The sequence below is a fragment of the Oreochromis niloticus genome, linkage group LG22, assembly GCF_001858045.2.
Source record: "Oreochromis niloticus isolate F11D_XX linkage group LG22, O_niloticus_UMD_NMBU, whole genome shotgun sequence".
NCBI classification, from domain to species: domain Eukaryota; kingdom Metazoa; phylum Chordata; class Actinopteri; order Cichliformes; family Cichlidae; genus Oreochromis; species Oreochromis niloticus.
Window position 1 is genome coordinate 13,221,001 of NC_031985.2, and position 25,540 is coordinate 13,246,540.

Here is a 25,540-nt window from a genome sequence, read left to right on the forward strand (position 1 = left end):
CTTCCACGGGGCTGTGGAGTAAACAAACCCGGTGTCATGAAGACAGAGAAGTGAGCAGTAACAGTAAGTTGTGGGTCGTCAGATCGTCGGTGTGCCGGTTCAGTCTGTTTCTGGTGTTTGTAATGAAACTATGATGAAGTAATCTCATGAATCAGCACGAGCAGTGTTCGTAAAAAAAAGTTTACAGAGGTTTAAAATCAGAAGTTTTTGCTTTGCAGTGGCTGCACATCATACCTGCACATCTTTTATTCCATTTTGCGGGTCAGTAATGCTAATCTGCACGTTTTGTGTCTATGACTGACCTCAAAGCGCTACTTTCACTTTCGATTAAACTAACTAAACGCGACAGATCCCGTGCTTTGTCTCTCTGGCACCAGAAAGTAGAAAACAAGTGAGTCTCAAGGTGTTTCCAGCTCCTTCCTGAAGATGCATAAGCAGGGAAGCCTGGTTAGGCTGTTGGGGGGTCCAGGTGTTTCACCAGGTGACAAGACAGCTAAAAAACACCAGTTTATTTCCTCAGAGCTAAACACGGAGGAGGGGAGGTGCTGTGGGTGTGCCCCTCTCACCTGCCCGGACAGGCCGTCATCATAGCCCAGGACCAGAGGGTGAGTCCACCTCAGCTGACCTTAAACAGGGGGTCAGTTGGAGGTGAAGTTGTTTGACATGGGTTGAAAGTTTCTGTGTGGATAATAATAATTTCAGCCATTCAGGGTGCATTAATCTGTGATACTCTAGCGCCCTCTGTAGGCGTTATAATGAAATGCAACAACGTTAAAAATGCCTCAGTGCTCCCGTTTCTGTCTTGGACTCTGATGGAGTAGCTTTGCATGATTCACAGGTCAAAATAGTCTTTCTTTATCTGATCCCGGGCCCTATCGGAGACCCTCAGTTCATCCTCTGAAACAAGCTGTGCAGTGAATATTAGTTTGCAGAGTGGGTTTGCTTGTTTTAGGTTGGTGTTTATGGTTTTTATTTTTTTATTCTTTAGTTTTTGTTAGGTTCAGTGTAAGCTTTAGTTTTCTTAATTATTATATGATGGAGGATGTTTGTCAGGAGTACATTTTTTAAAAGTTCAGAACAGATATCACAATAACAACCCATTTTAACAGCAAGTTGGTTCACAGTCACGTAGATGCCCAGAGCCTCTGTAAATACAAAAACAAATTCAACCAAACTGACAAAAATAAAGACATTTCCTGCATGTTTTTAGTTAATTTGTGAGTGCACCGTATCATTCCAGTTACTTCTTGCTTTATATTAAAAATTCTTTTTAAAAAATGTGTTTATTTCTGAAGGAAAATCAGAGATCATCAGAGAAAATAAACTTAAAACATATAAACGATTAAATATTTACTCATGCCACCTTTACGCTTACTGCCTGTCAGAGGTCACATGAACCAAAACATTATAATAAATTTACCAGCACTAGGTGAGAGTATAAGGGATTTGATTATATTTTATTTCAGTGAATCAGGACACTTTAATGAAGAATTTTAACCTCTTTTTTTTAACAGTTCCTGCTGAGTTTAGCAGACTGATGTGCTGCAGATCGATGATCAACAGTATCGTTTAACCGTGAAAATGTCTGAGGTAACTTGAACATTTACTGTTATTTATGTTCTATTAGGTCAGATTTATCCTTTATGTATTCATGCTGTTGGTCCTTCTCTCCCTCTTCCTTGTCCTCAGATGGATTTCCCAGTGGAGGCAACACTACATTTGAAAGAGTTTCAAGATGAGAGAGAAGTGAAGAATATCTTCAGGTTGCATGGCTTTGAGATGCATGATGTAGGAGAAGGTCAGGTGCGTGTAAAGGGTCGTTTTTCTAAGCTCAAAGAGGCAAAGGCTGAATTAGAACAGCTTCCCTTATCACAAACCAAAATGTCGCCATCCTCATCATCCTCACCAACCCCAGCTCCATCCTCTGGAGCCATTCCCAAAAACTACAGTCGCAGAAAGAAGCCCCCACATGCTGCTCTATCTTCCCCCACCTCCTCCTCATCATCAGCGCCAGGCCCTTCTGGTAGCCGTCCAGCCTCTCAGGGGTACGCTGCAGCCTCGTCCCCAGACCAGCGTGGTTCCCTCAGGCACAGAGAGGAGACTTTTGTCATTGATGCAGATGTGTTCAAGTATGCTGACCGGTTCAGGAAAAAAGAAATGGACAGCATCCTGATCAGCCATGATGTGAAAATGAAAGCAAAGGATTGTGGTGATATGGTCAAAATCACTTTAACGGGGAGGAACTCAAAGACAGCACTGAGTAAAGTGCAGAGCCTTATGGCTTCTCTCAGCAATACACTACGCACACAGGAAGTTCCCCTGCAGGACATGTCTGATGATGGCAAAACGCTTTTAACGAAAATTAAGAAAAAAGGAAACATCGACGGTTTGGTGCTGGTGTGCGAGATGGGCGACAGGCTCCATCTTATTGGCTCATCTCGCGAGAGCTTCGAGTTAAAGCAGAGGTTGCTGGATGGGCGTGACCGGCACGGACGCACGGGGAGAGCCTCAGCTAAAGGCTCCAGGGGAAGGAGCAGCTCCGCTCCACCGACTAATCGCAAAAGCACAGAAATAGCTGCCAACCCTGATACATCACCCGGTGGAGCCGCAGGTTACTCGCCATCGAAGCACCGGGATGGTGAACAGAAAGATGCCACGACTGGACAGGAAGTTGATGCTTACCATAGCCGGCCAAGAGTCCGGTCTCTGTCCCGTGAAAATAAAGATGCAAAGAGGGTCAATGGTAACCCGAAAGAGAGAGAAAGTAAACCTCCACCTCAGAAGTCATCCAAGTTAAAAAACCTTTTCAGATTTAACTCCAATGAGATAAAGAACACATTTAAAAAGATAAATAGAAATTTAAAAAAGAAATGAGAGAGAATCTCTCTTGGCACAAAAAAGAGCACCGTTGTTCTTCTTGTGTGTGAGTATTAAAAGGGTCTAAATGCATGGTTTTTTTCTTACTGAGTACCTGTGTGGTGTTACACCACTAATACTGAAACCAGGGTTCAAGCTTGAAAGGAATATGTGTTTGCCTTTAAAGGAAATGCAGCCTAGATCAGTGGTTAGCTTAGCTTAGCATAACGACTGGAGAATGACACTAAACCTCATCATGAAACACTTTACATCTTGTTTATTTAATCCAGACAAAAAACATGTTTTGGGGGGAGAACATGTCCTAGCCTGGTGCTGTTTCTGCAAAGAATAATTTGACATTTAAAAAAACAAAAGATTTATAATTAATCTGCATATTTTTCAAAATGTCCGATTATTCTTCTGAAAAGATACAAAAGTTTATATTTTATTTTTGCAGATGCCACCGGTGTGTCTGACTTTGCTCTGTTCACCTGACAATACTGAAACAGAGCTAATCATCTGAAACCAGAAGTAATAAAATGTCTGCATAAAGCATGAGACTGTGGACCTCCCCACCAGTAAAAAACCACCCAGGAAATCAGTTTCCTGTTTAATAATTACATACAACAACAGAGGAGGTAGAGGTGAGCCCTGCCTTCTTCCCCTTTTCTGAGTCTTCTGGTCAAAATGTAGTCGATGGAGCCACCCAGTGATTAGTCATTTTAAAGAAACAGCTCCATCCTACCCTTTTTTTTTAATCTGAAGAGTTTCAAATCTGACTTTTACTTAGAATCGACTAAATGAATAAATAGTTTGTGTAGTGTTGTGAACAAGCTTTCAAGACCCAAAGAAATGTGAATCAATGTTCTGTTTAAACAGGAGCTTAAACCAAAGGACGTTTTCTGTTCATTTTCTGTTTATGATTGAACTGTTTTATTGCTGCTTTTTTACACTCAGACTTGTTAGATGATGGTGTAATCTGTCAGTCGGGTCAGATCTAATTATCCTCTGGTGACCTTTGAATGAAGTCGATCATTTATGCTGTTCAGACTTTGGGAGATTTTCCAGAGGTTCATTTGGATAAAGTCCAGACTGCTTGAAGAATGAAGGTTCGTGCCTCAAACCTGTCAATGTTGGCAGGTACACCACTACCAGTACGCCTATCTTTATAATATCAGCTGTGTAGATGTTTCAGTTTAGCTCCGTTGTTTACCTTTAACTTTTTTTAATAGTTTAAGTGTAAACATTGACTTATTTCTGTTTTGTGGTGCAATATTCTGATTTTGATTCTGACACAACACTCTTTAAAAGTAGATTTTTTTAACATTTTAAACACTAAAAATAAGCTTTACATAAAAAGGATTAACGTTAAAGAGGCAGGACATGGACATGTGCAGAGGAGGGATAATGGATATAATGGACATGCTTAATATGAAGGGGTAAAAGAGGAAGACCAGGATGTCATGACGGAGGACATGCAGAGGGTTGGTGTGACAGGGGGGGATGCTAAGGGCAGGGTGAGATGGGGGCAGATGATCCACTGTGACCCATAAATTGAGCAGCCCAAAGATAAGACGACAGTGAGACTAACTGAAGAGACCATGACTCTGTATTTAATAGTTAATGAATCGTTTTTATTGTCAACTCAGTTGACTGACATCTCTTAATCGTTATGTTTGATGGTTGCACCACCATTGTTTAATATTTCACACATCGGTATTTGCTCTGGATCATAATGACTCACTGAAATGCAAAGTATGTGAATGTATAAACCAGTGAATAAAAAGCAAGCACTGTGCACATTTTAAGGGCATGTGATGTTTATTAAATGTGGTACACCTGTGTTTTCCTTCTGGATCTTTTAGTGACTGTGTGCTCTGTGTTATTACATTTTCCCTGTAACACCGAAGTGCAGCGCCTGGTTGGAGTCAGAAAAAGATGAGAGGAAGCCAGAGCAGGAAGTGAAAACGTCTCTGACGTTGATCTGACCTGAGAGAGGAAGTATTGATGAGGATCTAATAGGCTCACTGTAGTAACTGAAAGACCAGCTGAGTGTTTGAGTGGATTTTGCTGCCATTTTGTGGTAAAAAAGATTTAGGATTGGACACTTAAAGGAAGCTAGAGGATGCCAAGAGGTAGATGAACGCCCTGCAGTAGGTAGGCGTTTTGTTTTTTGGTCAAAAAGTCCCTTTACACGTGTAGTTTCCAGTAAGTGTATGTATCAAGTGTAAAGCAACAATACCACACACTGATGACTATGATTATGATTCAAAGGCTGTTTTTTTACTTAATAAAGAAAAAACATTAGTATGACGAGAAATGTCTCCATGCAGCCTCATGTTGTGGTTTCCCTGTTTTGTTATCAGTCTGTTGCTAGGTTCAGTCACACACTGAACATGAAATCAAATACTGACATATTTTTTATTCATCAAGACAGAAAACTTAAAGATAACCAGTTTTACTTCAACAGTTAGAGAAGCCAAATCACACCAATCCCATGTCAACCTCAAGTTAGCGCTTTACTGAAGCTTTCAGCTGTTTCACAGACTTCATCAAATGACTTTTGTTGGCATTTTTTATCATAAAGACTCCCCCATTCATGCTGACTTAAAGGTTACGCAAGTTGATTCTTAGCATTAAATATGAAAACCACAGACAACAGCTTCGATGTCTGAAAAGTATAGAACCTGAAAAATGCATTCTTTTTATTGACCACCAGGGGGCAACAATTCTAGATGCAAAAAGATTTCCAGTCGCATAGTCTATGGGAAAACAACCCTCAACTTCTTTAATCTGTGACCACAGTACACTTTTTTGATGGAGCTAATTGCTAATTTTGTTTTCTTCTAAATTAGGGAAATTAAGTGAATTATGGTGACTAGTGCTTAAAGAGCTACAGTGTTTTTGGCCTGTTTGTGATGTTGGAAAGCTTACATACAAAGTCACAGGGGCGGTAGCTAAAAATAGTCAGTGCTAGCCTTTTGCTAGGTGGTTGCTATACAGTTTTGATTAAACATTTGTGGATATAAATCAGATCGTTATTGTTGAGCTACTGACAAGAAATTAAAATGGAAAAAAACAGGTCTTTTTCTAAAAATGATATAATGTCTTTTTTTGCTGTTTCCGGTGCATTAAGACTTTTTAGGTTGTTGCTAGGTGTTCATAGCATGATGTCATCATTATATCTGAAATAGATAAGAACTTTAAGAGGCTAAGATGTACCTGTGCACCGAGTTTGTTTGTTAAACTCCTGAAGGCACAGGAGGAGTTTTCAGATCCAGTTTGGTAAATTGACTGACTCTTATATAGTGCTTTTCTACTCTACTTGAGCACTTTAAAGAAAGTAAAAGTACTTTATAGAAAGAAACAAAGACACAGGTTAGAAATTTTGTGTCATAGCCAGAGTATTAGAGTCAAAAAGGATGATTATCCAGGGCATGGTGACCAATCACAAGTCATTAGCCAGTGAGTGTGTGGATTTACCAACTTGATTCATGGTGTGACTGACTTTGGTCTGACTTCAGGATACGGCATAAAGCCCGCACCCTAAAAACATTTTTCCCAAATATGGTTTCTATCATTTTAAGTAGTTCTTAACACACTGATCAGGGTTCAAAAGTTCCCTTTTCTTGTAAATAGACAGGAAAGTTTAGTTAACCCAGATCATGTGTATAGTTCTTCTTGGATAATTGGTTGGGTAAGTGGGGATTGCCAAAATATGTCCATTTCCCAGTGTGCATGTTCTTACTTCCTCTCCTCACATTTTAATCTCTTCCACAAGAGATACAAGCGGAGGAGGCAAGGGAGGAGAGGAAATGAAGGCAACAGGCATTTAACAAAATGAGACATCCTTTCCGTGAATTTCCTTAATCACGTCTAAAGGACAATATAAAACCAGGCTTCTTCGCCCAGAGGAGTCGCCTCTTGCTGGTCACTGGAAAAAATGCAGGTTTAAAAGCACTTCCACATCATATTAGAGCAAAACTTTTATGGTTTTCATAAAAAGCAGCTTCTTATCCTTATCACAGACTCCATTCATCAAAAGAGACAATACAGGCATGGATTTGCCTCATCATGGCAAAAACAGTCCAGCTGAGTCATGCTGTGTCACTTGTCTGTGCTTGGAAAGATAAGTGCGAACTGCAGGAGCATGTTGGAAATGAAGACCGAGTTTAGACTCACTGACTCGGTGCTGAGAGGAATCCAGATGTAATCATCTGAATGTATAAGTTCATCCAAATGGGCTAAATGGGCTTCAAGGTTTGAGAATAAATACATTTTTAGGCATCTATTCATCAAGTCTTTGGTCTTACTCTATACTTAGACAAATTTAGAGGAAGTGATGTTTTTCCGTCATTTTCTACACGTCACCATTTTTATCTGAACATGCTTCTAATAAAGGCTGAAGACATAATTAATCAAAGTCAACTGAAAGCCAAATTCATCATTAACCGCTCAGAAAAGATGAGGTTGAATATATATATATATACATGTATATATATATATATATATATATATATATATATTTAAATGAGACTGCCACGTTTATAAAACGAAGCTAATATGGAAGCGTCTGAAATACCTGCATTATTTCTGATCACCAGCAGGGGGCAGTGCTTTAGTTTCAAAAGGGAACCCCACTGTATTGATTTCTGTGGAAAATTGACCTAACTGCTCACTTGATTTCAGGCCCCAATACACACTTTCCTGATAAGTTACTGTCCTCAGTCTCTAGTTTCAAGTCTCATTTAACAAGAACTGATGCTCTTTTTGTGAATTACAGCCCCATTTAGAGACAAACAGACAATAAAACAGGGAAACGCTTATATGCTGGGAGGAGATCCGCCTGCAGCGTCTCCTAGGCTTCTCAGCCAGATTAACCATTCAACTTCAAATCTACTTTAAAAATTGACTTTGATTTATGTCCCTTGTTTGTTCAGTTTAATTTGTGTGTTTTTGCTACATTTTTTGAAGTTTTCTTCAATGAATTATAATACTGGATAAAACATCCAGTGTATTTGCTCCATGGTGCCAAAGAAGCAGCTTAAAGTATCTTAAATAAAACATCCAGAATGCTAATGCTTGTTTTTGTTGTTAGATTTGAAACTGGTGCAGTAATAAGCCCCATGATACTAATGCTTAAAGTTGAGTGAGTGTCAAAATGATTTTAGCTTGAGGTCCTGACACTTGAAAAGGCTGTAAAATTAATTCGGTTGCAGTTTTTCACAGAGATTTAACACCTTTTGCAGTTCTGAGAATGAAACGGATCAAACAATGTAAAGAGTGCCAAACCCACCCCAGTGTACGCACGACAAGAGCCTGAAATTTTCACAGTATGAAGATGAAATTTTGCTTGGCTTAAGTTATTGTAGAAACAAATCTGATGATACTGAGGGTGTGAGGTGGGAACTTTTCCTAGATTTGAGATCTTGAGTCATCTTGAAGTTAATAGCTGCTTACTGTATGTTGATAGTGGATAAGTCTCGATAATTCTTGTTTTATTTGTCAACCTTTTATCTAAATTTAGCTCTTACTTATTCATTGCTTCATGATCTTTGACTAAAAGCCAAAAATGGGGCAATGTTTAGTCAAAAAGGGGTTTGGAAATCTGTCTTTGTCAACATTCCTGTATGCTCTGAACTTAATCACCCATACTTACATACTAACATGCTGCTGGAAAACCTTATCTTCACCATCTACAAACTGGAAACTGGTTTGAGAGAAATCTCTGAGGAACATGATGCATTGCTGATGCAGAACTAAGAAAGGAAATGCCACGAGATAAAGACCATTTCTCTACCCCAAAATTAGCAAGGTTAACTACTCTTGTCTGGCAGCTTCTCAGATGTGAGTTTCTGTTCCTGGAAAGTAAAGATATAAGTAAAACAAAAAACGCACATCCACACACAGACACACAAAAAGACACGGCTGAAAGGCAAGCGCGTTAAGCATTGCTCAGTGACAGCTAAGAAATTTGGACAACGTGTGGCAGGAAGACAGAGCCGAAGGAGGATGCAGAAGCGGTTTGAGCTTTTAAAGATAGCCTCCTCCTATTTATATAGGTCCGTGTGAGGGCACAGGCGAGTGACTGACAGCATGACGTGCTGTAGCATGTTACCACAGCAGTGACTTGACTGAACACAGCCTCAAGACCCAACCAAAGATCACGCCACGCCTACAGCGCACTCTCTACACACTACCGGGTCCCAGAAGTCGAGCATACTTCTCTTTCTTCTTCCTTGAGGTGCTTTCTGTTCCCCAGGGTTTGGTCTGTCTTTTATTTTTTTTGTGTGTCTAGCGAGTTCAAGCAGGGATGGCGGAGCTGGAAGGCCTGGAGTTTGGGAAGTCAGACTTTGTGCTCCTGGACGAGGTCACGATGGAGCAGTTTATGGAAAATCTGAAGCTGAGGTAAGGCCTGAGATACAGTTAGAGAGGAGGAAGGGAGGGGAGGAGGAGGGTGGAAGCAGCTGGATGACAGAGATGCAGAGGGTTATACTTCACGTGTACCGGGTGGTATGTGAAGGAAAACAGCTGGGTTTTACTTGTCTTTGTTTAGCCAGCTATGAAGGAATAAAAAAAATTAAAGATAAATTAAGGTGATTACTGACAGTATTTAACATGTACATGTTAAAAAAACAACGGTATAAATTTCATACAACAATACTGATACTAACAGTTTGGCGTGTTGAATTTATAAGCTTGTGGCTAAGAGAGGATGTTACAATAAAACATAAAAGGGGAAAAAAAGACCATGACTCACTTCTACCCCCACTTTCCCGCTCAGCTTCAGTGTAAATGCTTGTGGTTGATCTGTTCACCACCACACCTCGTTGACTGTCAAGGGAAACAAATTACACGCATGGCAACAGACCAAACCTAAACAGTTTAATATCCAGACATAAATTTTTTCTGGTTTTGTTTTATGACTTTTAGCGTGTAAATGCTTTCGGTCCAGACTTTTCTCGCTTCCTCAGAGTCCTCTTAGAGGGGCACCGTGTCCTCATCTCAAATTGTGAGAAGTCACACGGCACTTTTTATCCAGGCCGTCATCATCCTGAAGGATGAGCAGAGGGAGCCAAAACACCAGAATGTCAGACACTGTTAAATGAGACTTAGAGAGAATAATCACACTATCTCAGCTGACGTGTGCACAGCTGATGGCTCTAGATGAACATTTTTCACATCACTCTGGCCTGGCACCATAGAGTTTCATCAGAAGCTTGATCAGACTTGTCTGGGGCCAAAGAACAACTACCAAACTCATAGACAGGAGACAAATTAAAGGAAAAAGTTTGAAATAAGGTGTCTGGTCACTTTAAGAAGTACTTTAGTGACATGATCATAGTCTGCTAGTCTCCTATGAGGAAACGTTCACTGAATCATTACAAAGGTTTTATGACTGATAGACTTTTACCAGTAATGAAACATTTCTTTCCTAATGGGAGTGGTCTCTTTGAGGATGGTGTCCCCATTCATAGATTTCAAGAGGTCAGTAAATGTTTTGATGAATCATTTGCTTTCCACCTTTATCAAAATACCAAAAGTGTTATATCTTTTGGAAAAATGATATTCCTTCCTAACAGTTCCCAAGACCTGAAGAATGACTAATAAGGTGTGTAGGAGCTTTTAATGGTTATATCTGGTGCACAAACACCTTATCAGATTCTTCATGTTTTTTTCTTTAGATTTTTCAGCCATCTGCAATTTGGGAATACTACTAAGTACCGTCCAGTCAGTCAGAACACTTTTACTGTATGAGCTGATATGAATAACTTGAACGGGGCATAAATTATAGATACTGAGGTCTGCAATGGCTGCACTCTCTCAATCCAGGGAAAGAAAGTTTGCATTTCTTGGCTGCATTTGGGAGATACTTTATAAATACTTACAGAAACTACACGATTACTGACACCTCTAAATAAAATTTAATATTAATGTAGTTTACTTAATTACTTTGAATTCCTCATTAGTACATGGATTGATGTATTTGAATGCATTCAAATTTTAAAAATCATTAAGGACTAACCCTCATTTACTAACATGTAAAGTAGTTTAACCTATGCTACAGCCATACTAAGGAACATCATGGCTGGGGACTGTGGCACGACCAAAAATAGTGCAATCATGTACAGTGAACTTGCAGCCTTGTTGCCTTTCAAATGGTTGCTTTGGAAATGAGGACCAGGTTGGGACCACTCGCTGTCAGTTGCAATCTTCAAAGCAACTCCGGTGCATTAATACGACATTTGTTTGAAAGGGACAATCAATTTTAAGATAGTTTCAATCCGTCTCTTCCAACACGGATGTGCTGCACATAGATTTTACAGCTACTGCTAATTTCTATCTCTTGTTTCTTGTTGGCGATTCACAATGCACAAACAAAATTTACAACATTCAGTTACATATATTTCGATACAGTCTGCTATCCGCTTGCAATTTAATGGGGTCAAGTTGCCAATTACATGCAATCTATTTGTGATAATACAACAACTGCGACAAATAGTCAAACACTGCAAATCTTTTGCTGTCTTTTATAGCTGCTGTCTTCATGCACAGACACAAAGATTTAGAGCAAAATGTCATATCTGCTCGGCAACCTTGTTTTAATGTAGGTTTACCACTATATAATATAATGTAGGATTATAACCTGAATAGATGTTGTGCAGTTTAGTTGCGCTCTTCAGCACAGACCAACTCATATTGTTTACAATGTGTCGTGACTCTGTCTGCATTTATAAGTTAGAGTACAGTTATAGTGAAACTTTTGCCAATTAATCTGCGAGAGACTGCAGTCACACTGAGTCAGTCTGAGAGTGTGTGGAGACTTGCTCCCAGCAGGTTTTCCAGCCATCACCTTGCAGTTGAAAGGTTGAGTGTGCAACACCCTGTGCTTGACCCTCTGAGTTGACTTTAGACCCAACTCGCTGATGGCTTAGGTCTAAGCCATGGGTGACTTACACATAACCCCAACCCGAGCCCTAACCAAGAATATGTCATTTTTGTTTTCTTTACACTGTTCTGCCAAGGCTTGGCTATGGAGAAACAAACAAAAAAATATTATAACTGACACGGATTTAAAAAAATTAATTGGTTTAGGGTGGTTTTAGTGTTGGAGTTACCACCTATGATGACTTAAACCTCAAAAGGTTAACCTAATTTTTAACAGCTGTAACGAACAAATTCCCCAAATTATGAAGAAACCAAGTTTTTATCTTATTTTCTTAATTTATGCCATTTAAAAGATGTTTGTAGTAGTAATAGAAACAGGTCTCAGCACTTGTCAACTGCCTTGGAAATGCTTTTGGCCACTTTTGTCAGTTGTTTAAAAAACACTATTCTAATTTCCAATGACTTTGATGACAACTAGCATGTAAAAACTGCATAGTCATCAAATCTGAATGAAAACTGCTTCAAAACTATGCACAAGATAAACAGCTTTTTCTTCTTGAACATTATTATTCTATCAACATCTTTGCCGCTATAAAATTCTCCAATAGATTTCAAATTCAGGATTCTCTGATAGAGCCACGTCTCCCTCTTGTTTCTCTGGTATAGCTAATTATTGCCTGAATACTCTGGTTGGAAGAACGTAACTATAGAAGCTGTTAAACTGAGCTTGAATACATCAGCCATGCACAAATAGTCCACAAACATAAAAATAAAAAGCATAACATAGTTTACTAACTTTTGTTTCTACGATGTTTTTTTCGTGTAGTGCAGGAGGGCATGCAGAGGGTTGGTTTGACAGAAGGGGATGCAAGAACTGTTCCCACTACGGTGACCCCAAGTGGGAACAGCCGAAACAAGAAGCAGTTTTGGTGTCTGACAGCTAGTAGCATGACTAAAATTGGCAGCACAATGACCACATTGGAGCAGATAAAATGAATTAGAAGCAATAAACTCATCCATCTATTTTTAATCGCTGAACCAGTTCAGGGCCTGGAGCGTATCTCTGCTGTCACAGTGCCAGAGGCAGGTGTAATGCAATGATAATGTTAACAGTGAATCGCAGGACCGATGCAGAGAGACTGACAATGTTTCACACTCACATTCACAGCACTGATCAGGGAGTGGTTAACACTATGGCCTCAATGCAAAAAGATTCCTTGTTTCCTATCTGCTGGCTGGCCTTTCTCTGAAGAGTTTGTGCGTTCTTCCTGTGCCGTTGTTCTGCCCAGGTACTCAAGCTACTTCTCACAGTCCAAAACATAGTTGTTTATTGGTGATTCTAAACTGGCTCTATGGGTGAACAATAAACCAACAAATTACACAACGGTTATAATAAAAGCACATGCGCAAGTTTTAGTATGTTGATGGTTTTTAGGTTAAAGTTTTAGACAATTATGCAAGTGGTCTGAACTTACTTTCATATCCTGGTGGAGCCTGAAACTTAGCCTGACCCAAAGAGCCAGCACAAGCACATTAAATTAAAAACACCATGAAATAAACAGTAATCATTCCTTAAGACAGATTCCAACCTCTGAGTTGAGACACAGCATTTCTGCCACATGTTGAGCAAACACAACACCTACCATCTACAAAGCTATACATGCAACACGACTGTTAGGTCTTATTCATTCTAGCAACCTGTTTAACCTCTGTGGCATGTAGTCTTAACCCCTCCCAGCTCAACAAACCCACAGTTCGATTACCCAAGGCTTGGTGACGCCCTTCGAGCCACAAGTTTCATTTCCTGCTTTCAGTATGCAGACACTTGTGTCACTTCCTGTCAGCTGTGACATAGTGGTGCATGATCTTCATTTTCATGTGCATTGTGAAAAAATTAATGGCAAATGCAGCTAAATTGCACCTGCTTGCCCATTAACAAGAGAGTGAATAAACTACATAATTCTATCTGACATACAGTCCAGACAGAACCACTATAGTCAAAAGGAGATTGGTAGTTAAATCTACAGTAACTGGAGAAACAGATACAGATAGAAAATATATGACATTGGCTGAGTCAGAAAAAGTATTGATAAAAGTAGATATGAGCTAGCACTAAGATCAGCTGATCTGTGGTTGATCTTGACTCTATGGCTGAATACTATGCTTTGTGTCTTCTTTTAATCTCAAATGTCCACAGCAGGTCTGCAGTTACTGCATTTGGAATATCTATACCACAAATGCCATCTTTAATAACAGCAGGTGTATGCGATTGCCTTTTGTCTTGTTAGGTTTGAGAAGGGCCGAATCTACACCTACATCGGAGAAGTGGTCGTCTCCGTTAACCCATACAGACAGATGGACATTTACGGCAAAGATAACATTGAAGCGTACCGAGGCCGCGAGCTGTACGAAAACCCTCCTCACCTGTATGCAGTGTCTGATGCTGCCTATAAAGCCATGAAGAGACGAGCCAAAGACACCTGCATCGTCATATCAGGTCCGACTAACCTCACTGCTGTTTACTTTCAGTAACCTCATAATAAGCTTGAAATGTCTGACTGGTGGGATTTCTGTTCAATGTTGAAACCTTGTTTGTTTTCTCTGATTTTATTTTTATTAAATATTTGGAACAATCCAATGAGGAATGAGATCATTTTAACAACTTCAAAGCTACTTAAAGGGAAATTAAAGAGAAAACTAAACTTTAGTCAAAATATGAACCCTCTTAAGTGTGACTCTGCTTTTCTTTGTTTGTGCTTTGACAAAAATATGGAATTAAAAATGTAAAATTGATTTAGGTGCTCCTTGCTAGCACTAAGGTGAACCCCTTTTTGCCTTCAGAACAGACTTAATTTTTCATGGCATGGATTCATCAAGGTGCTGGCAGCATTCTTCTAAAATTTTGGTCCATGTTCACATGACATCATCACACAGTTGCTGCAGATTTGTCTGCTGCACATGATGTCATTCACCCATTGCACCACATCTCAAAGGTGCTGTATTGGACTGAGATCAGGGAACTGTGAAGGCCTTTTGAGTACAGTGAACTCACTTTCATGTCTATAGTAGACATCAAGAGTGAAGTATTGGGATGTGATCAACTGATTAGATACCTTAATGAGTAGTTGAACAAATGCGCCTAACAAAGTGGCTGGTGAGTGTAAGTTATCAGGTTGTTAGAATTTTTAACTGTTTAGGATTTTTTCTATTGTAAAAGTGACCTCACAGCTTTGTAGGCTTACAATAGTACTATTGTTTAATAGAAAGTTAGAATTCTCTATCAGCACTTCAAAACACAAAAAGTGTTTTTTTAGCTGGTCTCTTAGCATAGCAGTTAGCTTTACACAGTTACCAAGAAGAACAGGCAAGTTATGTTCAACCCAATATAAAAACATTGCACTTACCACTTAGTATCATTGTTAATTCAACAGTTAACATAATAATAATGTGAACACTTAGCTTAAAGCACCGTGCTAACATTTAAGACGCAAAGCTAACTAGCTTGTATAGGTTCTCGGTCATTCAGGTCATGGTAGTCTCAGGATCTACGCTACCAAAGAAAGCGACTGGACTTCTGTAAGTGTTGTGAAGGCCTTTCAACCCACTTAAAGAAGTCCAGTCGCTTTCTTAATTTTTTTCCAAGGTCCTTAGTTAACTAGCATGATGCTAATCTCAAAGTTAACTGTTATGTTGGGACATTGAGGTTAATGCTAGAAACAAAAGTTATTTAATTAATTAGGAAAGAATGAACAGTTAGGAAGCATGGATGCTATACTTTTAACTATACCAAATAAGGTGGCTATACCAGTAGCAGTATTAATTAGTAAACTGGTTTTCTATCATTACCTGAACAGGCGGCTTGCCTAAATCTGGATTTAAAAATACGTTTTTTGCGTGACCTTTGACTGAATTGTAATCACAGTGTTCCTGGAGCAACCTAGATTCATACACTGTTTTCAGGCTTTAGAAAATCTAGTCCTATAATGGGAGACTTTTATCACTGTTAATTACAGTAGTACATATTAGTATAGTTAAAACCTATACAGGTTTTTACAATAAGGATACAGAACTGAGGTCAAGTCAAAACCAGTGACTGTAAAATCAATTTAGGGTTAAACAGGTAACAGCATGGGAGAGTGTGGTTTTACTTATATGAAGGCAAAAAAATGACGCTGACGTATTTTCACATACACAAATCAGCCCTGTGTTTGGTGTTGGGTTTCCGCTTAATGCAATTTTAATACTCAGCTGGGTAATTTTGGAAATGGTAAATGGCCTGTATTTGTATAGTGCTTTACATAGTCCCTAAGGACCCCAAAGCGCTTTACACGTTCAGTCATCCACCCATTCACGCACACATTCACACACTGTAATTGTGTAAATGTAATTTATGCTCCTTTTTTGGTCAAAAGCAAGATGTCATCAGGTGATGAGTCACACCATAGCTTAGGTGTTTGGCTTACGTTTGATTTTTTAGTTTATTTCTGAGCGCTTTACCTTTGTGTAGTTTTTACCTCATTGATCAAACTGTTTTATCATTGTATAAATATATGTGCATTCAGATATGTGCCTGTTTTGTGTATCCAAGCTTCTTTTGTATATATATATATATTTTGTTGGCTATTGTAAGAGGGGGATTTTTTCAACCTTTGCCATAAATAAAGTATACTGTATTTTACTACTTATTTCTTTCACTCTGTAGGCAGGCAGGATGTAAGACTTATTTTATGCAGACAGGAATAGATATAGTACTATAAAGGTTGTCAAACAATATGATCTGCTGGATAGTGATTATTACTGCGTTGACCAAATGTCTATATCCTCATTCATTAGATGGCATGCTGCTTAAATACATTCTCATGTCAGTGAGATGCCATTTTTTCACATCATGTAATTATTCTGATATTATATTCACTTCCATGCTCAAAAAGGTTGTGAAACATTTTTTGCGTTGCAGGTGAAAGTGGGGCCGGAAAAACAGAAGCCAGTAAATACATCATGCAGTACATTGCAGCAATCACAAACCCAAGCCAGAGGGCAGAGGTCGAGAGGTGAGCCCTCACATGATCATTAGGTTCATAAGTTTTATTTTAATTTGATGTTGCCATAAATAACTTGTCATTCTTCTATTCCTGTGACTGCACTTTACCTCCCTCATGGCTGATTCTGTAAATCCATCATCGGTTACCACAACGTGATCAATCAGTGTGAAGAATGTGCTGCTGAAGTCCAACTGCGTGTTGGAGGCCTTTGGGAACGCCAAGACAAATCGCAACGACAACTCCAGCCGCTTCGGCAAGTACATGGACATCAACTTCAACTTCAACGGCGATCCCACCGGAGGACACATCAACAACTACCTGCTGGAGAAGGTGAGATGATGAAAGGGTTTAAACTGCAGAGAGAGGGCCTTCACAGCGAGCCTCTGCTGAAAAGTACCAAAAAGTTCTTCTCATTTAGCTTTTAAATTACATCTTTCCTGCTGAACATGAATGTTTCATGAGGTGATAACAAAGAGGTGTGAGGGAACATCCATGAATAGATGTGTCTGTGAAGCCTCTATCCTCCTGCTGCTGCGCGTTAATGAATTGCTCACCTGGGGGTACTTGATGCTGCTGTATTTATCCGCTCTGTTAAAAAACCGTCTGACACTCAGATCCAGTTTAAATGATGGTGCCATGATTTATTCTCAGAGGGCAGAAATAACCACGCTGTCTCGAAGCAGCAAAAAAAAATCCAGAGATGAAAAACTGAAACAGTGCTAGAAATACAGCTGGTGGAGATTTGGACTTTTTCCTCCAAAACGAGGTGGTCTGGTCTTATTTGCATGGTGCACTGGAGTTGTAGTTGTCTAAAACACAAAGCAAAGACAGTTTTTCCTAGAGAAATTAATTTTTGACACCACAGCAGAGACAAAAGAAAATCATCAGCACTGTGAAAATTCTTTTCTTCCACACTACTTTTGCTGTTTAACTCATTTACTAAAGCATAATTGTTTATTAGGACGATACATATGCAAATGCTTATATTTTTACTGTATGTGGACTGTACATGTGTAGTCTTCCACTAAAAGCTCATTTGGTGTTCGGAAAAGCCATGAAAGTCCTTCTTGGAGGTAAAACTTTTCACCGGTGTTTCAGAAACATCCAGGGAAATATTAATCTTTGATATCTGAAAATGGCAGCTGACTAGCATCACATGTGATGCTCTGTTCACACTGGGGCCTATCCCAGATGTGACAGGGTGAGAGGCGGAGTAAACCCTGGACAGGTGTGGGGCCAGTGTGTCACAAGGCTAACACAGAGAGACAGACAACCATTTGCACTCATGTTCACATTTATGGGTAATTTAGCATCACCACCTAACTAATTAACTAATGACTTTTAACTGTGGGAGGAAACCATAGTACTCAGAGAGAACCCACTGCAAACTCAGCCAGACTGTGGATTTGGTTTTGAATCCAGGCTGCAGTGCTAACCGCCTTGCCACCGGGCTGTCAATCCAGACTTTAAACAGTAGGAAAGCTATGATTATAAGGCTACGTGTTTGTACTTGACAGGTTAAACCACAATGAATAAGTAGCAATAGCGTCTACGTAGTGTGTGTTTGGTTTTCCTGTGGTTTGAAGTCTCGTGTGATCCTGTGCATTTCATGAGTCCAGTCAACTAACCACTCCACTCCAACTAGATTGTGTCGTGTCATCTCAACAAGAACAAATGAAGTTGTTGAATTTCATGCAGATCCTACATGATTTAATTACGTTCACCATATAAACATGAAATTATTTTGTTCAAATTACAAGTTAGAGTTGTGTAAATGTAACAACCACCCAATTTCATTTTTCTGAGTGCATAGTGTTGTTTTCACGTTTCCTTTTTGGACTGTAGTATGTAGTAAAGGTGTAATGATATTTTTCAATTTTCAATTTTAAAGGTTAGAAGTCGAGTTTGTCAGATAAATATTTCATTTAATGTCAGTGAACAAAAGAGAACAAATTCTAACAAACAGACAGATTTATTTATTGTCAGCTTTGCATTCAAAGTGACCAAATATATTTAGGATACATTTAGTCTTATTCTTCCAGTTCTAATATTTATTTAGTCTGAGAACATATATGAACATATATGGATGTTTGTGTTCTCAGTCATCCAGATGATGGTGATCTGAGCTTGGAAAGAAAGTCCAGTTGCTTTTCTTTCCAAGCTCCTTAGAAAACATATATGGATGTATATTCCAGCTAACGCTAATTGTCTGAGGTTTGCAGATATATAGCAGTCACACAGGTCGTGTAATACAGTAGCAGAAAACTAATAGGATGTAGAGTGGTAGTTGTTAAATCATAGTAAGAAGGTCCCAGGTTTCAAATTCTTTTGGGGTTCTCTCCGTGTGCTCTTGCTTAATTAGGGAGTCTAACCTTGTTATAGACTATTGAGCTGTCCAGGCCGTCTGCTGCCTCTCACCTCATGACACCTGGGAAAGCCTTCAAAACCCACATGTGACCCTGAATTAAAGGGGCTGGATGGAGTAGTCTTAAGTTATTTCCTCCTCTAAGGAATAAGTAAAGTAATGCATTATTTTTCATTATGGAACCGAATAATGTGTAACACATTTTGAGGAATGACCTTAACATTGGTTACAGAAACTGCACCTGACTGAAAGTAACTCTTGAAAAAGCTTCGTCATCTCAGAATAATCGTATAACACTGTAAGAGTACCTTAGGTAGCATTTTTTATTTGCTACCATAATCTGTTTTCCTGTTCAAGTCCAGGGTGGTGCAACAGCAAGGAGGTGAGAGGAACTTCCACTCGTTCTATCAGGTAAACCGCAGTCTGCACTTCTGCTGTAAAACAGTTATCGCAATTATCACATGAACACATGAACACGTTCACTCCGCAGCAATAACGAGGTTGTGCAATCTAACCTCCACAATAAATGTCACCTGCCCAGTGATGCCTGCACAGCTGTGCAGTCACAATGGTGCTGAGCTGGTATATTTGCTGTGTTTTCATAGCTGCTGCGTGGAGGCTCTGATGAAATGCTGCAGTCGTTTCACCTGCAGAATGATCCTGCTGTTTATGTTTATACCAAAGAGGGAGCGGAAACTGCTGTGAGTATATCATCTTGAGAGTTTTAGTTTAAGAGTGAATAAAAGTTTGAATAACTGATATAAATTAAACAAACTGTCTGAATTTTAAAATGAATCTTCTTTAAATTTTTTGCATAATTTGGAAAAATATTCCCAGCAGCCCATCTGTCACGGAGAAGCAAATTTGTTTTGTTTTGCATTTTTATTTTATCTCTTCGCTTTCCAGACCTCCAACAATGATCGCTCGAGCCACAAAGCCGTGTTGAGCGCACTGGAAGTTATTGGCTTCTCAAAAGAGGAGATCAACTCAGTTTATCAGATCCTCGCCACCATTCTGCTTTTGGTATTTTAGAGCTCAGTTTAATGACTTTTCTTGAAATACACCAAAAACATAAATTGGTTAATATACTTTAAGCATCCAATGAAATATATTGGTTTCTTTTTCAGGGCAATATGCAATTTGAGAGCGATGGTGAGAGCGTTAATATTGTGGGACAAGAAGTTGTGAATCACATCTCAGAACTGACGGCCACAGAACCGGACAGTGTCAATAAGAGCCTCCTGTACCGCACGGTGGCCACTGGAGGAGGCGAGGTCATTGAGAAGGGGCACACAGAGCAGGATGCCTGCTTTGGACGGGATGCTTTTGCCAAGGTGCCAGAAACAGGCCCAAAATAGCTCAACACGATCACATTAACTGTAAAGCTAAATGGTGTTACAGCTACTGAGGATGAATATAGATGTTTACAACATACAGTGAGGTGTTTTCCTTATCATATTTTCACAGTTGTCACATTATTTTAAGCTCTGCCTTCTCTCCTACAGGCTCTCTATGAAAGGCTTTTCGGCTGGATCGTCAGCCGCATCAACAGCATCATTGAGGTGAAAGACTACGACCCAGTGCTGCATGGGAAAAACACTGTAATTGGTGTGCTGGATATCTATGGCTTTGAGATCTTTGACAACAACAGGTGGGTGTCACAACAGTGTTTTGACATCCGCCCTCTTTTCTTGTGAATACAAGTCATTGTTGATGCTGTTGCTCAAGTGTTTGTTCCGCTGTTTTTGGCCAGCTTTGAGCAGTTCTGCATCAATTACTGCAACGAGAAGCTGCAGCAGCTTTTCATCGAGCTGATCCTCAGACAGGAACAAGACGAATATCAGAGAGAAGGCATCACCTGGCAACATGTGAGGAAAACACACAAACACAAGCACTTGCTCAAGAACTGCTGCGTCCATATTTGTTCTTACTCAAAGTGAGCCTGTCATTGTTTCTCTTGTATTATATATCCAGTTCCAGTGGTGGATGCTCATATGAAATATGACAAAATTTTAAATAATAAGGTCAAAAGGTCAGCTTTCAGACCACTTGATATGCTCTGTTCCAGACAGATTTCTCTCGCCTTGTCTCTGTGATTCAAATAGGGAGATGTCTTTATATGGTCATCTCAGGCAAACAGATCTTGCACTGAAGCCTCACACTCCTGCTGTTTAAACCTTCTGTTTGAGAGAGGCAGCCAATCAGAGGAAAGCTGGATTTCAGACAGGGGATGAAGTGGGCATCAAAACCCAGTATGAGATAAATAGCCATAATTTTACAGTGAACTATGCAAAACTACCCACAAACTCTGACTTTGAAATGTAATGTTGCGTCTATGTGTATCTAAAGGTCAGGCTGGGAGATTAAAAGTGTTTTTTGCATTCAACATCAACTTCAGTGGTTCCCATCCCATCTCAAATTCGTGTTTTAATTATACTTTTACTTTGGATAACCCATGTAGCATTACTGTCCCCCAAACCCAGAACAGCCCCTCACTGTTTGGTCAGTTCAAATGAGGGAAACTGAGGACACTGGACTTGTCAGTGAGAATTTTTTTGCAAATTAGCATACCCTGGATAATCCTCATTTCTGACTTTAATGAGGACCATAAATTACAAATTACCTTCATGTTTTATTTATGATTTATCCACTGAAGTCTTCATCAAAGTGTTTACTGAGGACACAGACAAAGTGAGCCAAGGACCTTTTCCCCATAGACGTCTATGCAAGAAGTCTTTCTGCAGCCAGATGAGTCGCCCCCTGCTGGACTCTATTAAAACTAATGCAGGTTATAGAAACTTGTGCATTGGCTTCACTTTTCGCTTCCAGAAGCTACAGCTATCCTTCATAATGCTGATCTAAAAAGGAAACTCTTAAATCTCAGGTTTTCAGATTGAAAATCTTCTAATCGAGTGTTGGATTTAAAGTCTCACGAAAAGACACGAGTTTCTTGTGAGCTTAAAACCTGACCTGTGTGCTCACTAGTGGACACTTGGTTGCTTAGGTAACCCTCTCATGTCTTTTACACACTTTCTTATGTCAATAAACATCTTTCACTCCCATTTGTAGTCTCTTCAATCACTCACCTCAAAGTTGAGAAAAGTTACCCTTTAGGTTTGCATTGCTGACTCTTACGTTGCCTTTTGTTGCCACATGTTGTTGATTTTCACTGAGATCCCATGGCCTCCGATTACGACATCACTGCTAGTCTCTTGTTGTGTTGACTCTCGTTACTTGTAGTTTATTTTAACATCAGATATATAACAATGTGTGAATCTGTTTGTATAGGGGTGTCATTGCAAAACCAAGAAACTGACCAAAACCACGCACTCTCTGTATGTGGACACATCTGTCACGAAAGCTCACATGAACAGAACAAAATTCTCGTGCAGTAACAAGAGCAACCACTTCATTCACAAACCAATCTGTTCTTTCTTTGTACTGACAGTCATGCTCTTTATGCGCAGATTGAATACTTCAACAACCAGATCATTGTCGACCTGGTGGAGCAGGCCCACAAAGGCATCATCTCCATTCTGGATGAGGCTTGCCTCACTGTTGGAAAAGTCACTGACACAGTCTGCTTGGACAGCATGGACACCAAACTGGCACAGCACCCCCACTACACCTCCCGCAAGGTCAGAACTAATTACTACATCTCCTCATGTAACATTTACACTACGATTCCCTTAATAGACTTGAAGGTTAGAAAATAACCTTATACTCTCTAATAGTAGCACACAATTAAAAGGGCACTCAAAGAGCACATCCTCTGCCAAGGCCAGGCAGAGGATGTGCCGAGGCATTATTTAGCAAGTTTAGGAGAAATTTGCTTCATACTTGGAAAGATGCTTTCATAATGACTGGGTTTCATTAGCACTTCTGCCAGTGCACAATAATAAAAGGATTTGTTTTTGTGAATTATAACATGATGAGGTTATCAAGCTTCTCAACAAAAGCAGAAGATCTTTAAATGTTTTTAACACAAAGTGGTTTAAAAACAGGATCTCGAACTTTCAGAATTAACTGGGAAGGAAGTGGTTTTATTCTCAACATGTTCTCATCAGACTTACAGTAAACCTAAAAGGCAAAAGAAGGAAGAAATCTGATCATTTGCCAAAATAGAAATGCCAATATTTGCCTTTTGTAGGTTAGAAGCACCGAAGTAAAGCAATGGAAATGCTACAACCTAAAATAAATTGAGTTTCGCTCATTTTCGGGAAGGGTGGATTGTAAACATGTAAAAACAAAACCAGTAAAGCCAGTGAAGCAATTCTGTGAAGCAATTTGTTGGATAAAGGTTGAGACAAATCCAAACTAGTCAGAATCAATAAATGAGATGAAATCTTCTTTCAGATATTAGTAAATGGAAGGCAGTGCTGAGCCTTGAAGGACTAGAAATGTCCATTTATGTGGACGTATAATTTAACCAGTCACAATATTTAAAGGAATTGTTGAGCAACAGTTCTTTAGACTGTCTGAAGGTCCTTCATATGTTTTACTTGGGACATTGGCTGCTTTTTCACTCATTTCCAGTCCTTTTACCTGACCTTTATCAGAGGAATGTTTTACTTGTTTGTTCAGCTACTTAACACTGACTTAAAAATCATTCAAAGATAAAAAGGCACCTAACTCAAGGAAAGGTAGGAACCCGTGTTGTCTTTACACAGACAACTTAGCAAAGAACCAATTTTAAAATATGTCTGTGGGCACTTATTAGCAGCCTGATGCAAAAACAGCCTATTTGCATTTCTTTATTGCATATATGAAAAATACCAAAGCTGACAGTTTGACAGGCATAAAATATATTTTTGTACCAAGAGGTTGATTCTCAAAGAACTATTGGTTGAAAAGTTATCATGCATAACTCAGCGTGGTGTGCACTCTGTCATTAAGAAATTGAGGAAAACAAACAAGTCCAGATAAAGAGGAAGTGACAGTCCTAAAATCAAATGAACAGTATCTGAAAGTCCTGTCAGGAAATCAGACATAAAAACAGCAAAGACCTGACACAGAACCTGAGAGATGCATTTGGCCCTTCAGTTCAATCATCCACTGTTCACTGAAGCCTCATCAGAAATAGAAGGGTGGCGCTCAAGATGGCACTCTTAAGGAAGGGAAACGGGGAGAGAAGGCTGAGGTATGCCAAATTACGTCAGAGCTGGAGTGAAAATCAGTGGTAGCAGGTGTTACGGAGTGATGAGACCAAATTTGAAATTTCTGGTCCAAATTGTTATCACTGTGTACAGAGAAGGTCAACGGCCATCTGTAAAACGCGATTTAAGCTGTGCCATGGTTTGGGGCAAAGTTTTTCTTATATACTGTGTTTGTATTCATGTTTCCATGTTTCAGTAAATCGATGATCTGGTATCTCAGTGTTCAAAATGTGAAGAAATGAGAGGTGGTTTGAGAAAACAGGTGCAGTTTTGAGGTTTTACCAGTAGAGAGCAGAGTTTCTCCAATATTTTTCCTTTTAGGTTTGCTCCAGATATGAGATGCTTTATGAAGTGCAGGATCTCCAAAGCTCCTCGTAAAGTTGATACTGAAGATGTCTGTAATTGAGTTAAATAGATCATGTTTCACTCACGTTGTCTTCTCTTGTTTCCAGCTCAGCCCCACTGACAAAAGCATGGACTTTCAGAAACACTTCCGTATTCGCCACTATGCCGGAGACGTCACGTGAGTCGCTACATTTTGCACTGTTTGTTGTCATGTTTTTCAGTCCAAGGCCTCTCTGTGGAGAAAAAATAATGACAGGCTGCTGTGCTTGAGTTCACGAGTGTAAGCCATATAATCCTATTAGAGGTCAGCTCATGGCAATGACATCATTTGGGCTCCAGTGGTCCAGAGTGACAGCTTTACTGAGCAGAATATGTAGTAAATTCCCATGTTTACCAAAATCTGTGCAATCCTGGAAAGATGTTGTCACTTTTCATATCCACTTAATGTATAATTGTATGGACAGTGGATGTTTCCACAGATTACAGTGGGGTTCAGATGTCACATATACATATGTGAGTAGGGCACGACTCTCCACATAAACAGGGCAATGTGGAGGCACGGAGAGGACACGCACACATCTGCTTACAAGACCTGGAAAGACATGATTTCCTACAGGATCAGTGGACATTCATGTCCAAAAACTTCCGAACCGCTAACATTTTATGTGTCAAATTTTAAATCACATAAAGATAATTTAAATATATGTTTTACAACACATAGAATAAATTTCATCCATTTATTTTCTTGATCACATATCTAGTTTGAAGTCACAGGAGTGCTGGAGTCTGTTCCAGCTGTCGTGGGGAGACAGAGGCGGGGTACAGGTCATCAGTCCACCTCAGGGATAATACAGAGAGACAGACAACCGTTCATTACTGATGTCGTC

General features: G+C 39.5%; 1 protein-coding gene across 2 annotated transcripts in view; it reads left to right on the forward strand.

Annotated features, from left to right (window-relative positions):
• myo1g (myosin IG) overlaps positions 1-25,540 on the forward strand; it is a 71,980-nt gene continuing 46,440 nt past the window's right edge. The window contains exons 1-15 of one of the 2 annotated variants that reach the window (XM_025902616.1): positions 1-605; positions 1,515-1,590; positions 1,690-5,013; positions 9,155-9,264; positions 14,034-14,242; positions 16,703-16,796; positions 16,952-17,117; positions 19,510-19,563; positions 19,758-19,853; positions 20,059-20,175; positions 20,280-20,486; positions 20,658-20,803; positions 20,906-21,020; positions 22,620-22,790; positions 24,761-24,831. In XM_025902616.1, coding sequence (XP_025758401.1) covers positions 9,170-9,264; positions 14,034-14,242; positions 16,703-16,796; positions 16,952-17,117; positions 19,510-19,563; positions 19,758-19,853; positions 20,059-20,175; positions 20,280-20,486; positions 20,658-20,803; positions 20,906-21,020; positions 22,620-22,790; positions 24,761-24,831 — 1,541 coding nt within the window. In that variant the 5' untranslated portion in view covers positions 1-605; positions 1,515-1,590; positions 1,690-5,013; positions 9,155-9,169. Of the gene's footprint in view, positions 606-1,514; positions 1,591-1,689; positions 5,014-8,768; positions 9,265-14,033; positions 14,243-16,702; positions 16,797-16,951; positions 17,118-19,509; positions 19,564-19,757; positions 19,854-20,058; positions 20,176-20,279; positions 20,487-20,657; positions 20,804-20,905; positions 21,021-22,619; positions 22,791-24,760; positions 24,832-25,540 lie in introns of those variants that run through there. The other variant, XM_019350399.2, reaches the window with a different exon arrangement.